The sequence below is a fragment of the Sphaerodactylus townsendi genome, linkage group LG06, assembly GCF_021028975.2.
Source record: "Sphaerodactylus townsendi isolate TG3544 linkage group LG06, MPM_Stown_v2.3, whole genome shotgun sequence".
Lineage (NCBI taxonomy): Eukaryota > Metazoa > Chordata > Lepidosauria > Squamata > Sphaerodactylidae > Sphaerodactylus > Sphaerodactylus townsendi.
Window position 1 is genome coordinate 55977712 of NC_059430.1, and position 17061 is coordinate 55994772.

A 17061-nucleotide genomic window follows, 5' to 3' on the forward strand; every position below is an offset into this window, starting at 1 on the left:
AGCAAAGGATGGGGGAAGAAGCATCTCCCTGTGCAATGGGCTTAAGTGGGGCTATAGCAGTCAGCCCCAGTGCTCCTGACACAAGACTTGCCACCTACCTTTTCTTGAGTCTTGAGCTCCTCCTGGTATGTGCAGCAGCAGGCACTTTGGTGACCCGGCTCTGCCAGCCTGGGCACCCTGTTGGGATGAAGGGGGGAGGCAAGGAGGGTTTCTCCCGGCATGTGGAGTTGTTGTTTCACTGGCCTGGGTGCCCTGTTGGGGAGGGTGGGGGAAGGAGTTCTACTCCCAGTCTGTGGAGCAGCGGGTACCCAGGTGTTTCTGCTCCGCCAGCCAAGATGGGCTGCTGAGGCTTGCTTTTAGGTTGGGGGAAGGCAGGCAGGGGAGAGGATAGAATATCACCCACTAACAAGCCAGCAAAACTCACTTCATGAGTCCTGTTGATGGGTTCATTGTTGCAACATTCCATTGCTTAGCCCTTTATTGTTTATGATTTTGCTATAACAAGAACTAGGTATTCTCCAATGGAAAAAACATCTTTTTTTTCCAGGAAAACATCTTGTTAACAAGGCTAGGGGAAGTGAAGTTGGACCTTTCTGAGCATTCCACTGCAAGGCTGGATTAAGGCATGTCATGTGCCTAAAGGCTGCAAATATTTAGAGGTGCCAATGTAACCCCCATGCCCAGAATGGGTTGGCCCAGTAAGGGGTGGAGACTCGGAGCAGAGGCTGAAAGAGCTCTTTTGCAGAAGAACAAGGCTACCAGACTCGGACCTTGATTTCGATAAGCCCTTAACACCTTGTTAAGGTAATTTCAATATTGTTGGGAACTACTGGGAAGGTAGTTGTTGTTTTTGCTATGTTGTAAATGTTGGAGTTTATTGTTTCAGGGTTTCTTTTGTGGTTGTAATGGGTGAGAGTTCTCCTGGAGACCTTCATCATGTTGCAACCTGTTCATTAAGCCCTTGGAGTCTTCAGGAGCCAGCCAACTTGCAAAGAAGATTTGGACTTGGCAATATCAGTAGACTGTAAATAGAAGGACTTGAAATGCAACCTGAACAGGACCTTGAATTGTAACGTTAAATGTTGATGTTTTAAAAGTGTTAATTGTAAAGAAAAGTAAACCATTTTGTTGTTTAAAAATTGTTGTTGCAACTCATTCCAAGTACTGCCCCACAGAACCCACAAGCTGAGGTTACACCAACACATTATCCTAAACATTGACCTTAATAATTTTATAGTGACTAAATTCAGAGTCCCTGATTTAGTTGGGTACATAAATCTAGCATCATTTCAAACAACAATCCTCAAATAATAATAAACTTTCCTGATATAGCCAGAGAGACTGGAGAGTTGCAGGAGTGACTGATTCGCGTGAAATAATAACAGCTGCCAGTCGGAGGGAGAGCGGAACATTTACACGTGGGGAGGGTGGGACAGTCGCCCTCGGGGGGAAAAGCCTACACGTACCCAGGGAAGCCGCCGCCTACGAAAATGGAGGGCGGTCCTTCGAAGAGAAAGATATGCTAGCCCTGCCCCTTCCCGCTTGTGGGAAACTATAAGCACCCTCGAGGAAAGCCCGCTTGCACGAGAGGCTGCGCTCGTCTGTAGAACGGCACGGAGTAGCTGCGGTGCTCCCAGGACGCAGATTTGGTGCAAACTTTCAGGTAGGAAAGCGCGAGCGGAGTCTTCTTGGCCTGACAAGCTGGGCAACTTCCCCATTTAGCACCGGCTGAGCTGTATCGTGAGGCTCTACTGTGCAATGCTTAATCTTGTTAGAAAAGGTTTAAAAAGGCGTTGAAGGTTTGAAGATGAGGAATGTGCTCTCTTCCAGAGGCGTATGGAAGTCATGTGGCACCCGGAGACAAAAACCCCTCCGGGCGCTTCCCCCCCCCCCCCAGTGGCGCAGTGTGGTACCTGGCTTGGAGGCCCGGCCACACACCCCCACCACGCACCGCTTACCTGAGCCAGCTGGGGTGTGGGATTGTCTCTGCTGGGGCTGCTGGGCAGGGAAGAGAATAAGGCTGTGCCACACCCAGCTCCTCTTCCCTGGCCAGCAGCTCCCGCGGCGCGGGTTTCTTTCGCACCCCTGGTGCAGGGATGGGAAGAGAAGCCGGCACGGTGTCCCTTGCACCATTGGAGCGAGTTTCTCTCCCGGTGCAGGGGCAGGAAGATAAGCCGGCAGGCTCCCCGTCCCTGCACCGTCAGCGCGAGGTGGCAAGAGAAGCCAGGAGGCTTCTCTCCGCATCCCTTTCACCCGCAGCGCGAGTTTCTCTCCCCCGTCCCTGTACCGGCGACGGCAGAGAAACTCGCGATGCGGGTGCAAGGGATGCGGAGAGAAGCCTGCCGGAGTCGCTGAACCGTTGGCGAGAGGGGGGCGGGAAGGGAAACTGGCAGGCTTCTCTCCCCATCCCTTTCACGTCTGCAGGAGTTTCTCTCCCTCAGCCAGTACAGGGACACCCTGGGTGCAAGGGACGAGGGGGCGGGGGGGGGGGAGCTTGCCGGCTTCTCTTCCCTCCCTTTCTATGACCTTAGGTGCTGTCTTTGGTAGAGAAGCCAGCTGTACTATGGCCAGCCCCCTTTCTCAGCGCAGCAGCCACTGCTTGAGTTTGGCATCTGGTCATGTGGGGGGGGGGGGCATTTTGTTGCGTCCGGGGACATGAGATAACCCATGTCCCCGGCAAATAAGCCACTGCTCTCTTCTCCCCCAGCCCCCGTTTTAATAACTGTTTTATTCTTAAAGCTAGAGGTTGGTGAGCTAAAATTTCTCCTCAGTTGAGAACTGGATGTTACCTTGTGACCTTGAAGCTTTCTCATACCTACTGCTGAAGTTACTGTATGCGCACGGGAAGAAGATGCTCCACATGCTCAAAGGCACTATCCTACTCTTGGACTTCTGTGTGCCAAGACTCTCTGAACCTGTTCTTTATAGTTGACCTTAGGTGCTGTCTATGCAAGCTTTTTTTTTTTTAGCTTCCTGAGTATGGTAGACAGCCTTTTTCTGGCATTTGCAAAGAGTTCATCAGTGGCTCAGTTTCTTCTTAACACATAACACTATAGTTGGCAGAGTTATTCAGTCAGGTGTGAAAACATTGTTGGCTTGAAAGAGTAACCCAAAGTAGTATTGTGGGTGGGAAAAAAGCAGAACAAACCTAATTGGCAAAGTACCTTAGTAAGTAGCTTGTTGGAAAGCGAAGGGGAATGTTAAGTAATCAGGAAAACTACTTAATTTTTTACAGTGCTGAAGATCAGTGATCTTATTACGGCACTAAGTGTCCTAGCCCTCCTTCCATTGTCTTTATCCTTAAGTATGAATTCTAGAGCCTAAGTTGAGGCACAAGAGTACAAAGTGTCTTTGAGCATGTACAGTTTCTATCCCTTGTGAAGTAACTTCAATAATATAATAATACTACGCATTCTTCATCACAGGCTGTCTATGAATTTCGGGGTGACATTCAACATACTTCTTTACAGCCTGTTTGTGAACTTTGGGGTGACATGCATCATATTTCCTCACAGCCTGTCTGTGGACTGACGGGTTTGTTTTCACATATTTTGCAGCAGCTTCCTGTAGTTGTCTTTTTCTAATGCAATGTGTTATTACTCTCTTTCACCTGGTGGGCTCCAAAAGACGTCATGTGGAAGCAGCCGTTGTATTTTCGGGATGCAGAAAGGAAGTGTTCTGCCATTGGATGCTGATGAGTGAGAAGGCTGTGAAGAGGTTCAGGGTAGGGTTGAAGGGCAGGGAGTTGGACTGTACCGCCACTGCAGCACATTCCTGGGGACTCATCCCGCCACTTCAGAGCACGACACCAAGCACAGGGTGATCGGAGGCCAAGAGCAGTAAACTTGTCTCCACAGTAATCAATCTGATGTCCATATACAAAACCCAACAAATGTTTAGTAGTCCAAGGTGATAGTGTGGTTTGTAATGTATGTTGATAGTATTTGGCTGTAGTGGTGTTGTTAATGTGAGGGTGGGTGGAGGAGTACTTTTTCACAGCCTGTCTGTTAACGTTGGGGTGACATTCAGCATACTACTTTGCAGCCTGTTTTGTGAACTTTGGGGTGACATGCATATTTCCTCACAGCCTGTCTGTGGGTTTGTTTTCACATATTTTGCAGCAGCTTCCTGTAGTTGTCTTTTTATAATGCAGTGTGTAAAGCGCTTTCTGCATTTAATTCCTCTTCTCCCTGTAGCGGTTTCAGCAGAAGGGATCGGTTCGCATGCGTTGTGGAGGGCAGTGTTAGAGTGCATTTGGCGCACCTTGGTGAAGGACATGAAGCTGGTAGTGTTTAACTGTCACCCTTAGAATGTTCGTGCAGCATGTTTGTGGACTGAGCGGTTGGTTTGCCCTTAGAATGTTCGTGCAGATGGCCAGAGATAAGCAGTGAAAACAGTAAATAGGTAATAAATCGAGTGGAAGTGAATATTTTGGGAAATCCTTTCTTAGTGAGCACCTGGAGTACGTAAGGAACAGGTGTGCCAAATTTCATGTGTGTGGCTTCGGTGGTTTTTGAGTTCTGTTGATGAGTCAGTGGTATTTCGCGTTTATATATTTAGATAATATATCATATAATTGATAACTAATATTAGTGGGGATCCTAATTCAAATTAAGTGGCCATATGGCCTGCACTGTGCAGGTGTGAATGAATATTCTCTTGTGACTTTGTGGGCTCTTGTGTTTTAACTTCTATAGCCTAGAACCTTGGTACTAATTTAAAAGGGAGAAGGCTGGATTTTTAAAAACATATCCCAGTAGTACTACTGTGGTTTAATAATCTGTGGTAATTTCTGTTTCCTGTACTAAAACTTCTCTTCAGATGTGTGTGCAAAAAGTGCCATTGTCTCAGCCAACCCAGATTTTCAAGGCAAGAGACTAACATAGATTGTTTGGCATTGCCTGCCTCTGCATAATAATCCTAATATTCCTTGGTGGTTTCCCATCCAAATACTAACTAGGGCCAGCCCTGCTCAATTTCTGAGATCTGGCAAAATCCAGGTGACTTGGGCCTGACCTGTTTAATTAGAAAATGTACAGCTACCTACCATAAACCCTTTGATAGAAAGCCAATTGCTTATGCCTTACAGGTGAACTGAATATCTATCCTGTCTTCTAATAGTGCCTTGAGTCTAAAGTGGATCGTGGATGGCTATTTCCAAAATACTGTAGTTGCTGTTACTTGCCTGTTCTTTGCAACTGACTGCAAATCAGTTAAGTCCTATTGGAAAATGAAACATTTGCTGAAAAAAATCCATTTAGAGAAGGTGACTCTGAAGACATTTTATTTCATAGGGCCTGGGAATGTGGCATTTCATTTCAGTTATTTTAAAATACTTCTATCTTCTTTTCTCACTAGAGCCTGAGAGAGCTTAATAACAAATCAATTTAAAATATCTTTGAACAATAAAAATTACAGTACATAAAAATGAAACTACCATATTCAGAATGTCTGCCCTGATAACCAAATGTTTTATAGAAACTTAACGGAAAGGCCCATCGAAATATATTTTGTAGTCCTCCTAAAAGCCAGCAATATCTTGAACCTGTGGGCCTAAATACTAATAGGGCATGGCCAGCAGTGCTGCTCTAATGCAAGGCGCCATTAACAGTTTTGCTTCTGAGGAGTGTAGCTGCTATGCCCACTTATAAAAGGAGGAGAGAAGATCATTCAGGTGCGGGGGCCCGGGTCATGAAGGGCTGATGCTTCTTAGTTGCCTTCAAAAACAGGACCAACATGTTGGGAGATGTAAAATTGCTGGAAAATTTGAAACTATAGGAAAACTGAAATGTATGCATATCTTATTTTCCTATCAAACCCAAATTACTTTTGCTAGTTTAACACTGAACTCTCTGTTTTCTGTAAGACAATTTACATCCATACCCAGTATTTGTATTTTAGAAAGAAATATAAACTGTTACATCATATGCTACCTTACCACATGCCATTGAGCATAATTGGATATTAAGTTGGTTGCATGCCTGGGTGGTAAATTTACCCAATATATTCTGCTTTAGCAAACATGTTATGATCCTCAATAGGATGAGAATCTTTTGCAAAATGGCAGTTCCACCTCTTTCAGAGGAAAATTGCCCTGTGGCCTGGCCAACCTGTGGCCACTGAAGGGTTCCCATAAGGTGAGGGAACATATACCCCAGGCGGGTAGCTTGTCACTGACAGTTTTTCTGCAACGCCCAGCCCCACTGGTGTCACAGATGTTGGCAGCTCCAGTGTAGTCGTTGGCTCCCCTGGCTGCTCCTGTGCCGACTGCCCCACCATCAAGGAAGAGGTGGGCAGCCCCGGTGTGGTCTCTGCCCCCACTGACTGCTCCCATGCGGATTGACCCGCTGCCTCCGCTATTGTACCTACAGCTGCGTGGCCAGTCCGGGGCCATGTCACCCAGCTCAATTCCATCACTGCAGGGGTCCCCTGCTCCTGGCCTCTGATCCGTGCCACACTCAGGGTCTGGCGCTGTGTAGTGCCTTCTTTATTCTTCTTTGGTTTTGGTGCCATGGTCTGGCAGTGCGCACTACTGGCTTATTGCCAGGCCAAGACCCTGACTACCTGCTGACCACACCCCCAGATATATTCATAGTGACTATACTATACTAACTGTGTTTCTTTTTTTTCTTTTTTAACTGGAAAGTGAACAGTGGGTGAATGGGAAAGAAAACATCCTTAACTCCCAAGCCCCTTAAAACAGCACAGAGAAAAGTTCTCTGAAATGGTCGCCAATGGGAAGCCTCCGACCGCCTAAAATGGCTGCCAACCTCTCTTCTAAGGCTTGAAAGCCCCATCACTAAGAAAAAAATTGAGGTGGAAATGCTCTGCAAGGCTCTAAAGAAACACCGAGGGCTCTAAAAGAAAAAACAGAGAGACTAGGGCTCCAGCAAAGCACCCATTAAATGAGGCTGCGCCGCTACTAAAGTGGAGCTGTCTCTCCCCCCAGATCCATGCCCCCACCCCCTCCTATAAGCTGCCCGAGTTCCAGGGCTTCTGCCCAAGCTCTTTGAAGCACCGCTGCCCACTCGGCTCAGCACAAGCCAATAAGGCCCACACCAGCAGTGGTAGCGAGCAAGTGCTCTGCTTGCTTGCAGCCTCAAAAAGAGGCCGAGCTGGGCTAGGTGCTGCCTTAAATAGGCGCACCCGACTCCCTTGTCACGTGGTGATTCCCCGATACATGACACCTTCAGGCGATCTGGTCGAGGGAGGCAAGCAGTTGCTCGTTTCTCCCCTGCTGCAACAGCGCCACAGGTAACTCTGGGGGCACATCTTTAACTTTGGCCATCTTACTGCTGTATAGCTGTACAGTGGAAAGTTGAATGTTATATTTCTGGGTAATCTAAACATTTTAATCAGAGCTCTTTAAAGTACTTTTCACTTCTAAAGTATGAATAGCTGAGTAGAGGGTGGGTCAGTTGATTCTGAAAGCCAACTCAAGTATTTTATGCAAGCACAGTGTTGGTTTAAGCTAGATGTGGCACACATTGGAACCTTCATTACCACAAGGGATTACGGCTTTCATTTTCTTTGCCTTTCTTCTTCTAAGATTACTTTTTTAACTTGAAAGTTAGTGATGGAATATTAAAGTTTCCCCTTCAGTTGTGTTCGACCCTGGGGTACCACTGCAAGCAGTGATTTTATAGGCAAGCCGTTTTTGTGGGGTAGTTTCCCATTGCTTTCCCCGGGATGGAATATTACTTAGATATAAATGCAGGTTGCTGTATTGGTCACTTAAAGGACTTCCAACTTTGGCGTACTTATATTTCTGGCTTACCCGTTACATATGTAAGAGCTAAAGCATAATGACAATAATTGCTTGCCAGAAGCATGGGTGTATTCTTGAGGGGAAAGATCAAGAGAACGGTGGTTAAGAATTCTGATGAAAGCATCTGGCAAAGGTTTAGTGCCTTCCTGTGTTGCTCTCAAATATACCATGGACATGCTTGTACATGCATATGACAAATCTTAAATCAGAAGCTCAGGCAGCTTACTATATGTGTGTTAAGTGTTGTCCAATTGCTTCCCACTCATGGCAACTATGAATCCACGTTCTCCAAAACGTCCCATCATTAACAGCTTTGCTCAGGTCATGCAAACTTCCATTGCAGAGTCAGTCTATCACAGTGATTCTCAAACTTTTTGGGGCTGTCACCCCCCTGGCTCCCAGGCTACATCCCTAGTGCCCCCTCCCCTCACATACACTTACCAACACACACCTCTTTCTTGGTATTAGATCTATTGCAAATTCAAAACAACTTATAACACATGGTTTTACAAAATAAAACATGACCTAGTAAAAGTAAACCAATTTATTGAGTGGTTTTAGCAATACGGAAGAGTATCAGGAGGAAGGAGATGTGTTCTGGCTACTAGCCAGAGATTTCAAAATCCATAGGAAGTTCTTTGGCAGGGAGAAGGCTGTCTGTGGCCTGTCACCTGGAGCCTATCTACCGAAAATTGTGTGCAGGGCAAGTACTGAAATTGTAACCCCCAACATCTGACACTCCTGAGCACCCTAAACCAGGAGACACTAAACCTTATCACTTCAGTCTGGTTCCATCTAAAAGGGCAAAGGTCCTCTATGCAAGCACCTGGTCATTACTGAACCATGGGGTGATGTTTACTAGGCAAACTGTTTATGTGGTGGTTTGCCATTGCTTTTCCCAATCACTTTTACTGTTTCTTTGAATGGGGAACCCTGGATGGAGAGAAGGTACAAAAATGGCTAAAATAAATAAATGGTTTATTAATAATCAGTAATGCATTCTTCTTCCTCCCCTATAAAAATATCCCATCCCATCCTCCTATTTGTCTAGTGCAGATAGCCCAAAACGAGGAATCGCAATGATGTAACTTTTCATTCTTTCTTTTTTTCTTCCAGTATCTGGTTCATGATTCTCATAACCCAACTGTTGAAATGCATCCATGGATACTCATGTGCTTTACAGCCTCAGTCCCTTTCCCCCCGAAAAACAGACAAACCCCCAGTACTTAGGCATAATTTTAGGCATTTATGACAATGTTACATGAAATTAGAAATCAATATTAAAATCACGCTGAAATCAATTAATAGATTTAAGCCTGTCTAGCTGGCCACAAGAACTTAGCCTTTGTATTGTCGAAGGCTTTCATGGCCGGATTCAACTGGTTGTGGTGGGTTTTCCGGGCTGTGTGGCCGTGGTCTGGTAGATCTTGTTCCTAACGTTTCGCCTGCATCTGTGGCTGGCATCTTCAGAGGTGTATCACAGAAGGAAGTCAGTTACTGTTTACATTCTGGCACAGCTATGCATTTATAGCTTCTGGCATGACAAGTTCTCAAGCCTGCCTAGAAGTTCGCAATCCTAGATGGCAGAACATTCTGAAGCCTGCAGCTCCTGTCTCTCCACCCACCCAGCATGGGTTTATTTTTGTATCATTAAAATTGCAAAGTTGGAGGAAATCAAGGTGAGACAGGGGCTGCTTCACAAGGCTAGGGGTTGCTGCCTCCTCTTCTTCTCCCATCAGCCACAGGACCTTTCTGACTGTCTCCACCACCCACCCCACCCAGTCCCACACACACAGGCTAGCAGTAGCACCTGGTGTCTGTGTGAAATAATACTTCTTGAGGCAGGGCTGACCATTTTGCAACGGCTGTCACAGCTAAATCTGGACTGCAGCTGGTGTTCTGCCCCAATAACCTTTCATCCACCAGCTGGCTCAGGAATCCCTGCATTGTCCCCCTACTGCCCCAAAATTCTCTGCCACCCCCTACTGCCCCCAAATTTCTCACTACCTCCCTTGATGCTTCCACTGTCCCCCAAGGGGGCGGTAGCACCCACTTTGGGAATCCCTAATCTGTCTTACATTGTGTCTTCCTCTTTTCTTGCTCCCTTCAACCTTTCAAAGTATTATTGTCTTTTCCAGTGACTCTTGTCTTCCCATTATGTGTCCAAAGTACAACAATCTCAGTTTAGTCTTTTTAGTTTCTATGAACAGATTAATCTTGAACCCACTTCAATGTTTTTAGGTGGTTCACAGTATCCGTAATGTTTTTCCAACACTACATGTCAAAGAAATCTTCCTGTCATCTTTCTTCATTGTCCAGCTTTCACATCCATGCATGATAATAGGGAATACTATGGCATGAAAACATGTTTCAGTACTACCTTGTTATTGCTACTGCTTATATCCCATTGGAAGAGTGTTAATGCTGAGTGTTAGCTCTATACAACAAGGAAAGTTTAATAGTATCCGACATTGAGAGCAATTTGGGTTTTAAAATGTTATGAAGGAATTGGTTAAATATTAAGAAACTTGGATATAGTAAATGGTTGCATACAGTGCTAAGGTCACTGATGTAGGATGCTTTCTAAGTCAGGAACAAAGAAATAAAGTTCTTTTTGAGAAAATACTATAAAATGGGAAAGAATATTTAGAAGCAAAGGTTTTTGGAAGAGAAATGCAGTCTGTGTCCCTCTCTGAATCCTATGATTGATATCAGCTGTTGCATAGTGGTGCAGCCAAACCCTTGGATAAATGTAATGAAATCTGTACATTTAGACTCCAGTGGTGCCAAAAATGACAAAATAATAGTAGTGTATGTCATAGAAAGCATTTTCCCCAACTTGAGTATTTGATTCTGCTAAAGTATGGAAAATCAGTGTTAAATACTTGGGAATCTTTAAGACATGTGCTAGTTAGTTTCATGTTTCCATCCAGAACTGAACTATGAAATTATCTGTGTATGTCAGGGCTGAATGTCTATTAAGTATTGTTTAGGGAGTCGCCTAAAATATTCTGACTTGGGTAAATCATCTAATTGTATTTCCCCACATTCCAAGAATTCATGGTTCTGTTAGCAACAGCCATTGTTCTGTTCAGCAGCCTTGCTTTAAAACACTTATTAGCTGACCCTTAATGATTTGATTCAACTTGGGTACAAGTGTCTGAACTGGTAAGGTTGTACCTTGAGTAAGAATCTGTCAAGTTTTTGCACATGAAGGTGTAAGTGAAGTGGGGCAGGGAGCGATTTTGATGCTCACCCTTTTCCAAACTTGAAAGAGGATAATTAGCTTGGGCAGCCAGCCTTGTGTGTCAAGCAGCAGTTCTAGGATATGACCTGTTCAGTACATTCTGATAGATCTTGGAGCTTATGAGATCCTTGACGCAGTTACAGCTTTGTGGAAATTGAGATTGGATTGCTTGCATAAATGGATTATTGGTCTTCTTGGACAATCACTATGCTTTATTCCTGTGGTGGCGAACCTATGGCGCTCCAGATGTTCATGGACTACAATTCCCATCAGCCCCTGCCAGCATGGCCAATTGACCATGCTGGCAGGGGCTGATGGGAATTGTAGTTCATGAACATCTGGAGTTCCATAGGTTCGCTACCACTGCAAAACAGCATGGGAAACAAGCATTTTACAGTTGCTCTTGTTGTATGAACTGTCAAGCTTTTTGACTTCAAATAAATGGTTTGTTTCACCATTCTAGCTTTAGAAGACAAGACTGAAAGGGAGAGAAGACGAGAGTATGTCAACCTGTTCTTCTAAGGTATCTGTAGAAGGCAGTATCTTCCATGAAACATCATGTAGTTGACACAAATTCTGGCTTCAGCCTTTACAGTGATAACAATATCCAGTGTTTATAAATTGCTATTTTTCTTGTTTCTGAAAAGAAATTAGTGATTTTGTGGTAAGAGAGTGCTGCCAGTCAGTCCTTATGTTCTCTGCTGCAAGAACCAGGAATTTAAGATGCATCAAATACATTAAAACAAATTACTAGTAGCTTTTAGTGGTTGAGAAGAACACTAGTGCCCTTAACATTCTTAAAGGTAATATGATGTTGTGAACAGGTTTGGAAAAATAGAATGCTAAAAATCCTTTGGATGGCCTCTGAAGCCAACAATTATAATTTTTTCCATCTTACGTAAACTAAATTTAAAATTGCACCACTGCAGATACAGCAAATAGAATAGATGAACCAGACTGCCATATCAGTGGGTCAAAGGGGCAATGAATCTAATCTCTAGCATTGCTCTTGTATTGCCATAGGTTGTAGCCAAACACATGCACTCTGTTGTTCCACTTCTAATCATAGTCTATAAATTAGGAATTCTGTCTCTGTGGTCATACATAATTGGCTGACTTCTGCTTGATGACATGTGGGTTAATGATTTAACTCATCATTCTTTCCAAAAACCATCTGCTTCTCCTTCCTCATTTGAGTCTTGCAACCAAATTCTCTCCATATTCCCTTGCCTCTTATTGGTGGATGAAGAACTTAAGGGAAGTATAAGGATGATAGATGAGAAGAATACTTGGTTTTTATACCCTCTGCTAATTGAAACTGGGGGAAGTTGGCAGGGGACATAGGAAGTATGGACTTCACAGTTTATGCCTGGTCTAGTGAGTGTGAACTTTTATAACAGTCTGCTTCATCTTAATGCTTTTTGTTGTCATTGCAGTCAGTAGGCACTCCAACCCCACATGTTCCCTGTGGCTTTCTACAGATTTATTTATTACATTTATACTCTACTTTCATACAAGATCTCTGTGCAGCTACAACATTAAAACATCCCCTTCATACAAATAAATCTGTTGAAAACGCAGCATACAAAAATTGAAAGCCCAACCCTTACCCCCACCCCAACTACCCTGTTTCCCTGAATATAAGACATCCCCTAAAAATAAGACATAGTAGAGGTTTTGCTCAAGTGCGAAATATAAGGCATCCCCCGAAAGTAAGACATAGCAAAGTTTTTGTTTGGAAGCATGCCCGACGAACCAAACACAGAAAAATAAGACATCCCCTGAAAATAAGACATAGCGCATCTTTGGGAGCAAAAATGAATATAAGACACTGTCTTATATTCGGGGAAACACGGTAGCAGCATCACCGAGGCGGCATCCAGGGAGTCTAATCAAATGCCTGAGTGAAGAGGAACCTCTTTGTCAAGCATCTAAACCCGTACAGGGTAGGTGCCCAGTGAACTTCTGAGGGAAAATTATTTGAAAGCCTGGGAGCAATCACAGAGAAAGCTCTCCTGCATGCCGCTGCCCCCTGTATCTGAACCGGGGGGGGGGGGGTTTACCACAAGAAGAGCCTGCTCCTGTGACCTCACTGCCCATGCAGGTATATAGGCAGGGCTCAAACCATTAGGGCTTTGTTCATGAACATCAGCATTAGGAACTATTGTAGTTCCTTGAGGATCAGTGTGATGTGTGTCTAGCCAGATGTTCCAGCAAGCAGCCTAGTTGCAGCATACTGCACCAGCTCCAGCCTCCAGATCATCTTCAAGGATAGTCCCATGTAGAGCATATTACTGTAATCCAATTGGACGGTTACTAGAGCATGTAATACCGTGGCCAGGTCCCCTTTGTCCAAAAACAGGAGGAGCTGAAGAACCATCCAGAACTGCTGGAAGGCCCTCATGGCCGCCACCTGAGCCACCACCTGAGCTTCAAGGGACGGTGATGAATCCAGGAGCACCCCCAAATCTCACACCTGGTCTTTCTGGGGCAATACAACTCCATCCAAAACTGGGTACCCCTGAGATTTGGGAACTTGGAATACAGAAAACCTTTGTCTTACCTGGATTCATCTCAGTTTGTTGGTCCTCCTCTAGCCCATAACTGCTTCCAGGTAATGGACTCTGATAAAATGGAGATGTAGAACTGAGTGTCATTTGTATATTGATGACACCCAGTTCCAAATCTCCTGATGATCTCTCCCAGTGGCTTCATATGGACGTTAAACATCATGGGAGACAGAACTACTCTCCGAGGAACCCACAAGGGAGCTCCCAGGACTAGGAGTACCTGTCTCCCAATGCTGAACTGACCCCGGAGATAGAAAGAGAATCACTGTAGTACAGTACCCCCCCCCATTTCCATTCCCTAGAACCATGGTGGCGAACCTATGGCACTCCAGATGTTCATGGTCTACAATTCCCATCAGCCCCTGCCAGCATGGCCAATTGGCCATGAACATCTGGAGTGCTATAGGTTTGCCAGCACTACAGAGTCAATGCAACAAGATACCATGGTTGGTAGTATCGAAAGCTGCTGAGAGATCCAGGAGAATCAACAGGATGGCATTTCCCTTGTCTCTCTTCTGGTACAGGTCATCCGTTAGGGTCACCAAGGCGGTTTCTGTGGCATGACCTTGCCTGAAAACAGATTGATATGAGTCCAGAAAATCAGTGCTTTCCAAGTATGTCTTCAGATAAGCTGTCATCACTGTCTCTAAGACCTTGCCCAAAAATAGGATGTTGGCCACTGGATAATAGTTGCCCAGGTCCATGGGATCCAAAGAGAGCCACTTCAAAGGTGGTGGATCACTGCCTCTTTAAGAGGTGCTGGTACCACCCCCTTCCTCAAAGAGGCATTTGGTATCTCCTGAACCCATTGAGCCACCCCCCTGGCTAGCTTTTATTAGCCAGGATGGACAAGAGTCTAGAGGTCTAGTAGTAGGATGCATCCCTGCAAGCAACTTGTCTGCCTCCTTCAACTTCAAATACTGAGATTGATCCAACAAAACAGGATCATACGGTGCTCTGGACACCTCCACAGGACATTGTTCAACAGTGGAATCCAATCCTGTGTGGATCTGAGAAACTTTATGCTTAATGTGCATGGCAAAATCATCACAGCAGATACCAGGGAGCATTCCAGCCACTGAGTAGAATGCTGCTATTAAACTCTGGGAATCACTCCCTAATTATTAAAGATCTGATCTCTTGAATTTAATGTGTGGATGTGATATAGCAGAGAAATATGTTAAGGTTTACGTTGGTTTACTCTGGATTACAATAGCCTCTGCAACAAAAGTACTAGGAAATTCTGTTGGATATCTGGTCTGGTCCAATTTTTTAATGTGCTTTTAGACTAGTAATCTTGGCAGCTGCTCTGCAAATACACAGCCTTTATCTTGCTGCTAATTGTCAGCATTTCTTATGTAGGCTCAGAATGCCAAACTGGGGAGGTGGCAACAAATGTGGTGCTTGTGGCAGAACAGTGTACCACGCAGAAGAAGTTCAGTGTGATGGAAGAAGTTTTCACAAATGCTGCTTCCTCTGCAGTAAGTATTGCTATTGGTCTTGTACATAAGTCTTGAACTTCTACTTCAGATAGAGCAATCTTGCTGTTACAAAATAAGATGTGCAGATTGGAGGCAGCAGGAACAATCTAGCTATGTGATCAGCCAAGATGCTCATTTAAGGTTGCACAAAACTGGGAGCTAGGAAGGTCATGTAGCCAGAGGGACAAATATGATTTTGTTTTAATATAGTTTTGACAGACATATAGTGTTAATAGAATTTAGTTGAGAACTGAAACAAAATATTAGATTATGCTAAAGGTGGACCCAGAGAAACAGGATGCAGACAGTTAATGAATCAGGCAAACCCCTTTTGCAGTTTGACGTAGCCCCAAGTAATTGTCACGCACACCCAGGAAAAGCCAACAATCGTTGGCAAAATTTATGTTAAGCAATTTCCTCCTAGTTTAGGGAAAAATCACTAAAGAATAATTTGATCACTTAGCCTTACTAAAAGTCTCTCCTAAATTTTGTAAGTTTCAAAACAAAGCATTAACAGCCAGACACAGGGCGGAGCGTCAAGGCAAACATCTGCATTATCACGAGGACAACTATCTGGAGGTGTTTCCTGACCAAAGATAAGGCCCAGATGTCTCGGAGGAAGAACCTTGATGGCCCTGTGTTATTATTGTACCTTCGTGATCATCTCACAGCATATGTCCCCGGTCGCAGAGGCCAACTTACTGGCGGTCCCTGCCCCTTCCATGATGTGGCTGGCCTCTATCCAGGACAGGGCTTTTACGGCCCTGGCCCTTGCCTGGTGGAACACTCTTCTATCAGATGTGCGGGCCCTGCGGGATCTTGGTGAATTCTGCAGGGCCTGTAAAACCATATTGTTCCACCGGGCCTTTAGTGAGGCCAGCCACAGATTCCCCCTCCAGGATGCCCCTGTGTTGCATGCTATACCATCTTCGGCATGCCCAATATAACATCTATTCAACACTTTCTGTCCCCTCCCGGCCTTGGGACCGGGCGCCACCATTATTGCACCATTGTTGCACTGTATATGTAATGCTGCTATGTTTCCATAGAGTTCTTAGTATGATTTTAATTTATTTACTGTGTATCATTGTTGATCTTTGATTTGATATATACCGCTCAGAGCCCTTCAGGGGTGGGCGGTTCCTAAATCTAATAAATAAATAAAATAATTCAGCCTATGATGTAACCTCTAAAATTACTATTAGAAGTCTATATTTTTCTGTGTTCAGTGCACCTTGCCAGGCTTGGTCTTGTGCCTTGCCGTGCATTGTGCCCTCTTGTCATTGTACCAACGTGCCTGCTAATGCCTTCTCTTCCTACCGAACAGAACTCTGTCTGACCGCATTAAAACTTAATTTTATTCTCAATTTAAATTTTGTGGCTTCAATTTTATTGCTGCCCACACTGCGGTAACAGTCATGTTACAAAGCTTTTGCTCCATTCTGGCTTATGATCGCCAGGATCTCACACAATAAACGTGGCTTTGGTGTAACCAGTAGTAATCCAGAACAGGTATAAAATACTTTGTTTGTGACTTGCATCCCAAATAGCTGTCTCACTTAAAGTAACCCAGTAAGAACACTAAGTGTCCTAATACGTGCACAGAAGAGTTCAGAGCCAATATTTCCAAGATATAGTCTGTACTCTTTTGTGCATGTATTGGGTTACTTAGTGTTCTTACTTTTTCACTGAGAGAACTAAGTGTGGTTGTGCGTGCTGCAGTGGAAGTTGCATTTTCCCCATTTTAAAGTAGTTTCCGCATTTTTAAGTAGTGAAGATTCTCTTTTAGCATCTAACAATCTTATTTAAGCACCACCTTCATCAAAAGCATTATTCCCTGCATTATTAAACATAGTACTTTGAAAAAAGAGCATTTACATTGCCCCAAATGGCTATCAACAAGACTTACTTTTTTCTATAGTTGCACCTGCCATTTTCTTTCCCTTTTAGTAGGCTCCATGCTGCCGTGGGAAAGATAATGGCAGGCGCACTAGA

At 44.5% G+C, this 17061-nt stretch overlaps 1 protein-coding gene across 2 annotated transcripts in view; it reads left to right on the top strand.

Annotated features, from left to right (window-relative positions):
* Positions 1–1532: 1532 nt before the first annotated feature.
* CSRP2 (cysteine and glycine rich protein 2) overlaps positions 1533–17061 on the top strand; it is a 28318-nt gene continuing 12789 nt past the window's right edge. The window contains exons 1-3 of one of the 2 annotated variants that reach the window (XM_048502037.1): positions 1553–1663; positions 11479–11538; positions 14948–15066. In XM_048502037.1, coding sequence (XP_048357994.1) covers positions 14955–15066 — 112 coding nt within the window. In that variant the 5' untranslated portion in view covers positions 1553–1663; positions 11479–11538; positions 14948–14954. Of the gene's footprint in view, positions 1664–11478; positions 11539–14947; positions 15067–17061 lie in introns of both variants that reach the window. The other variant, XM_048502039.1, reaches the window with a different exon arrangement.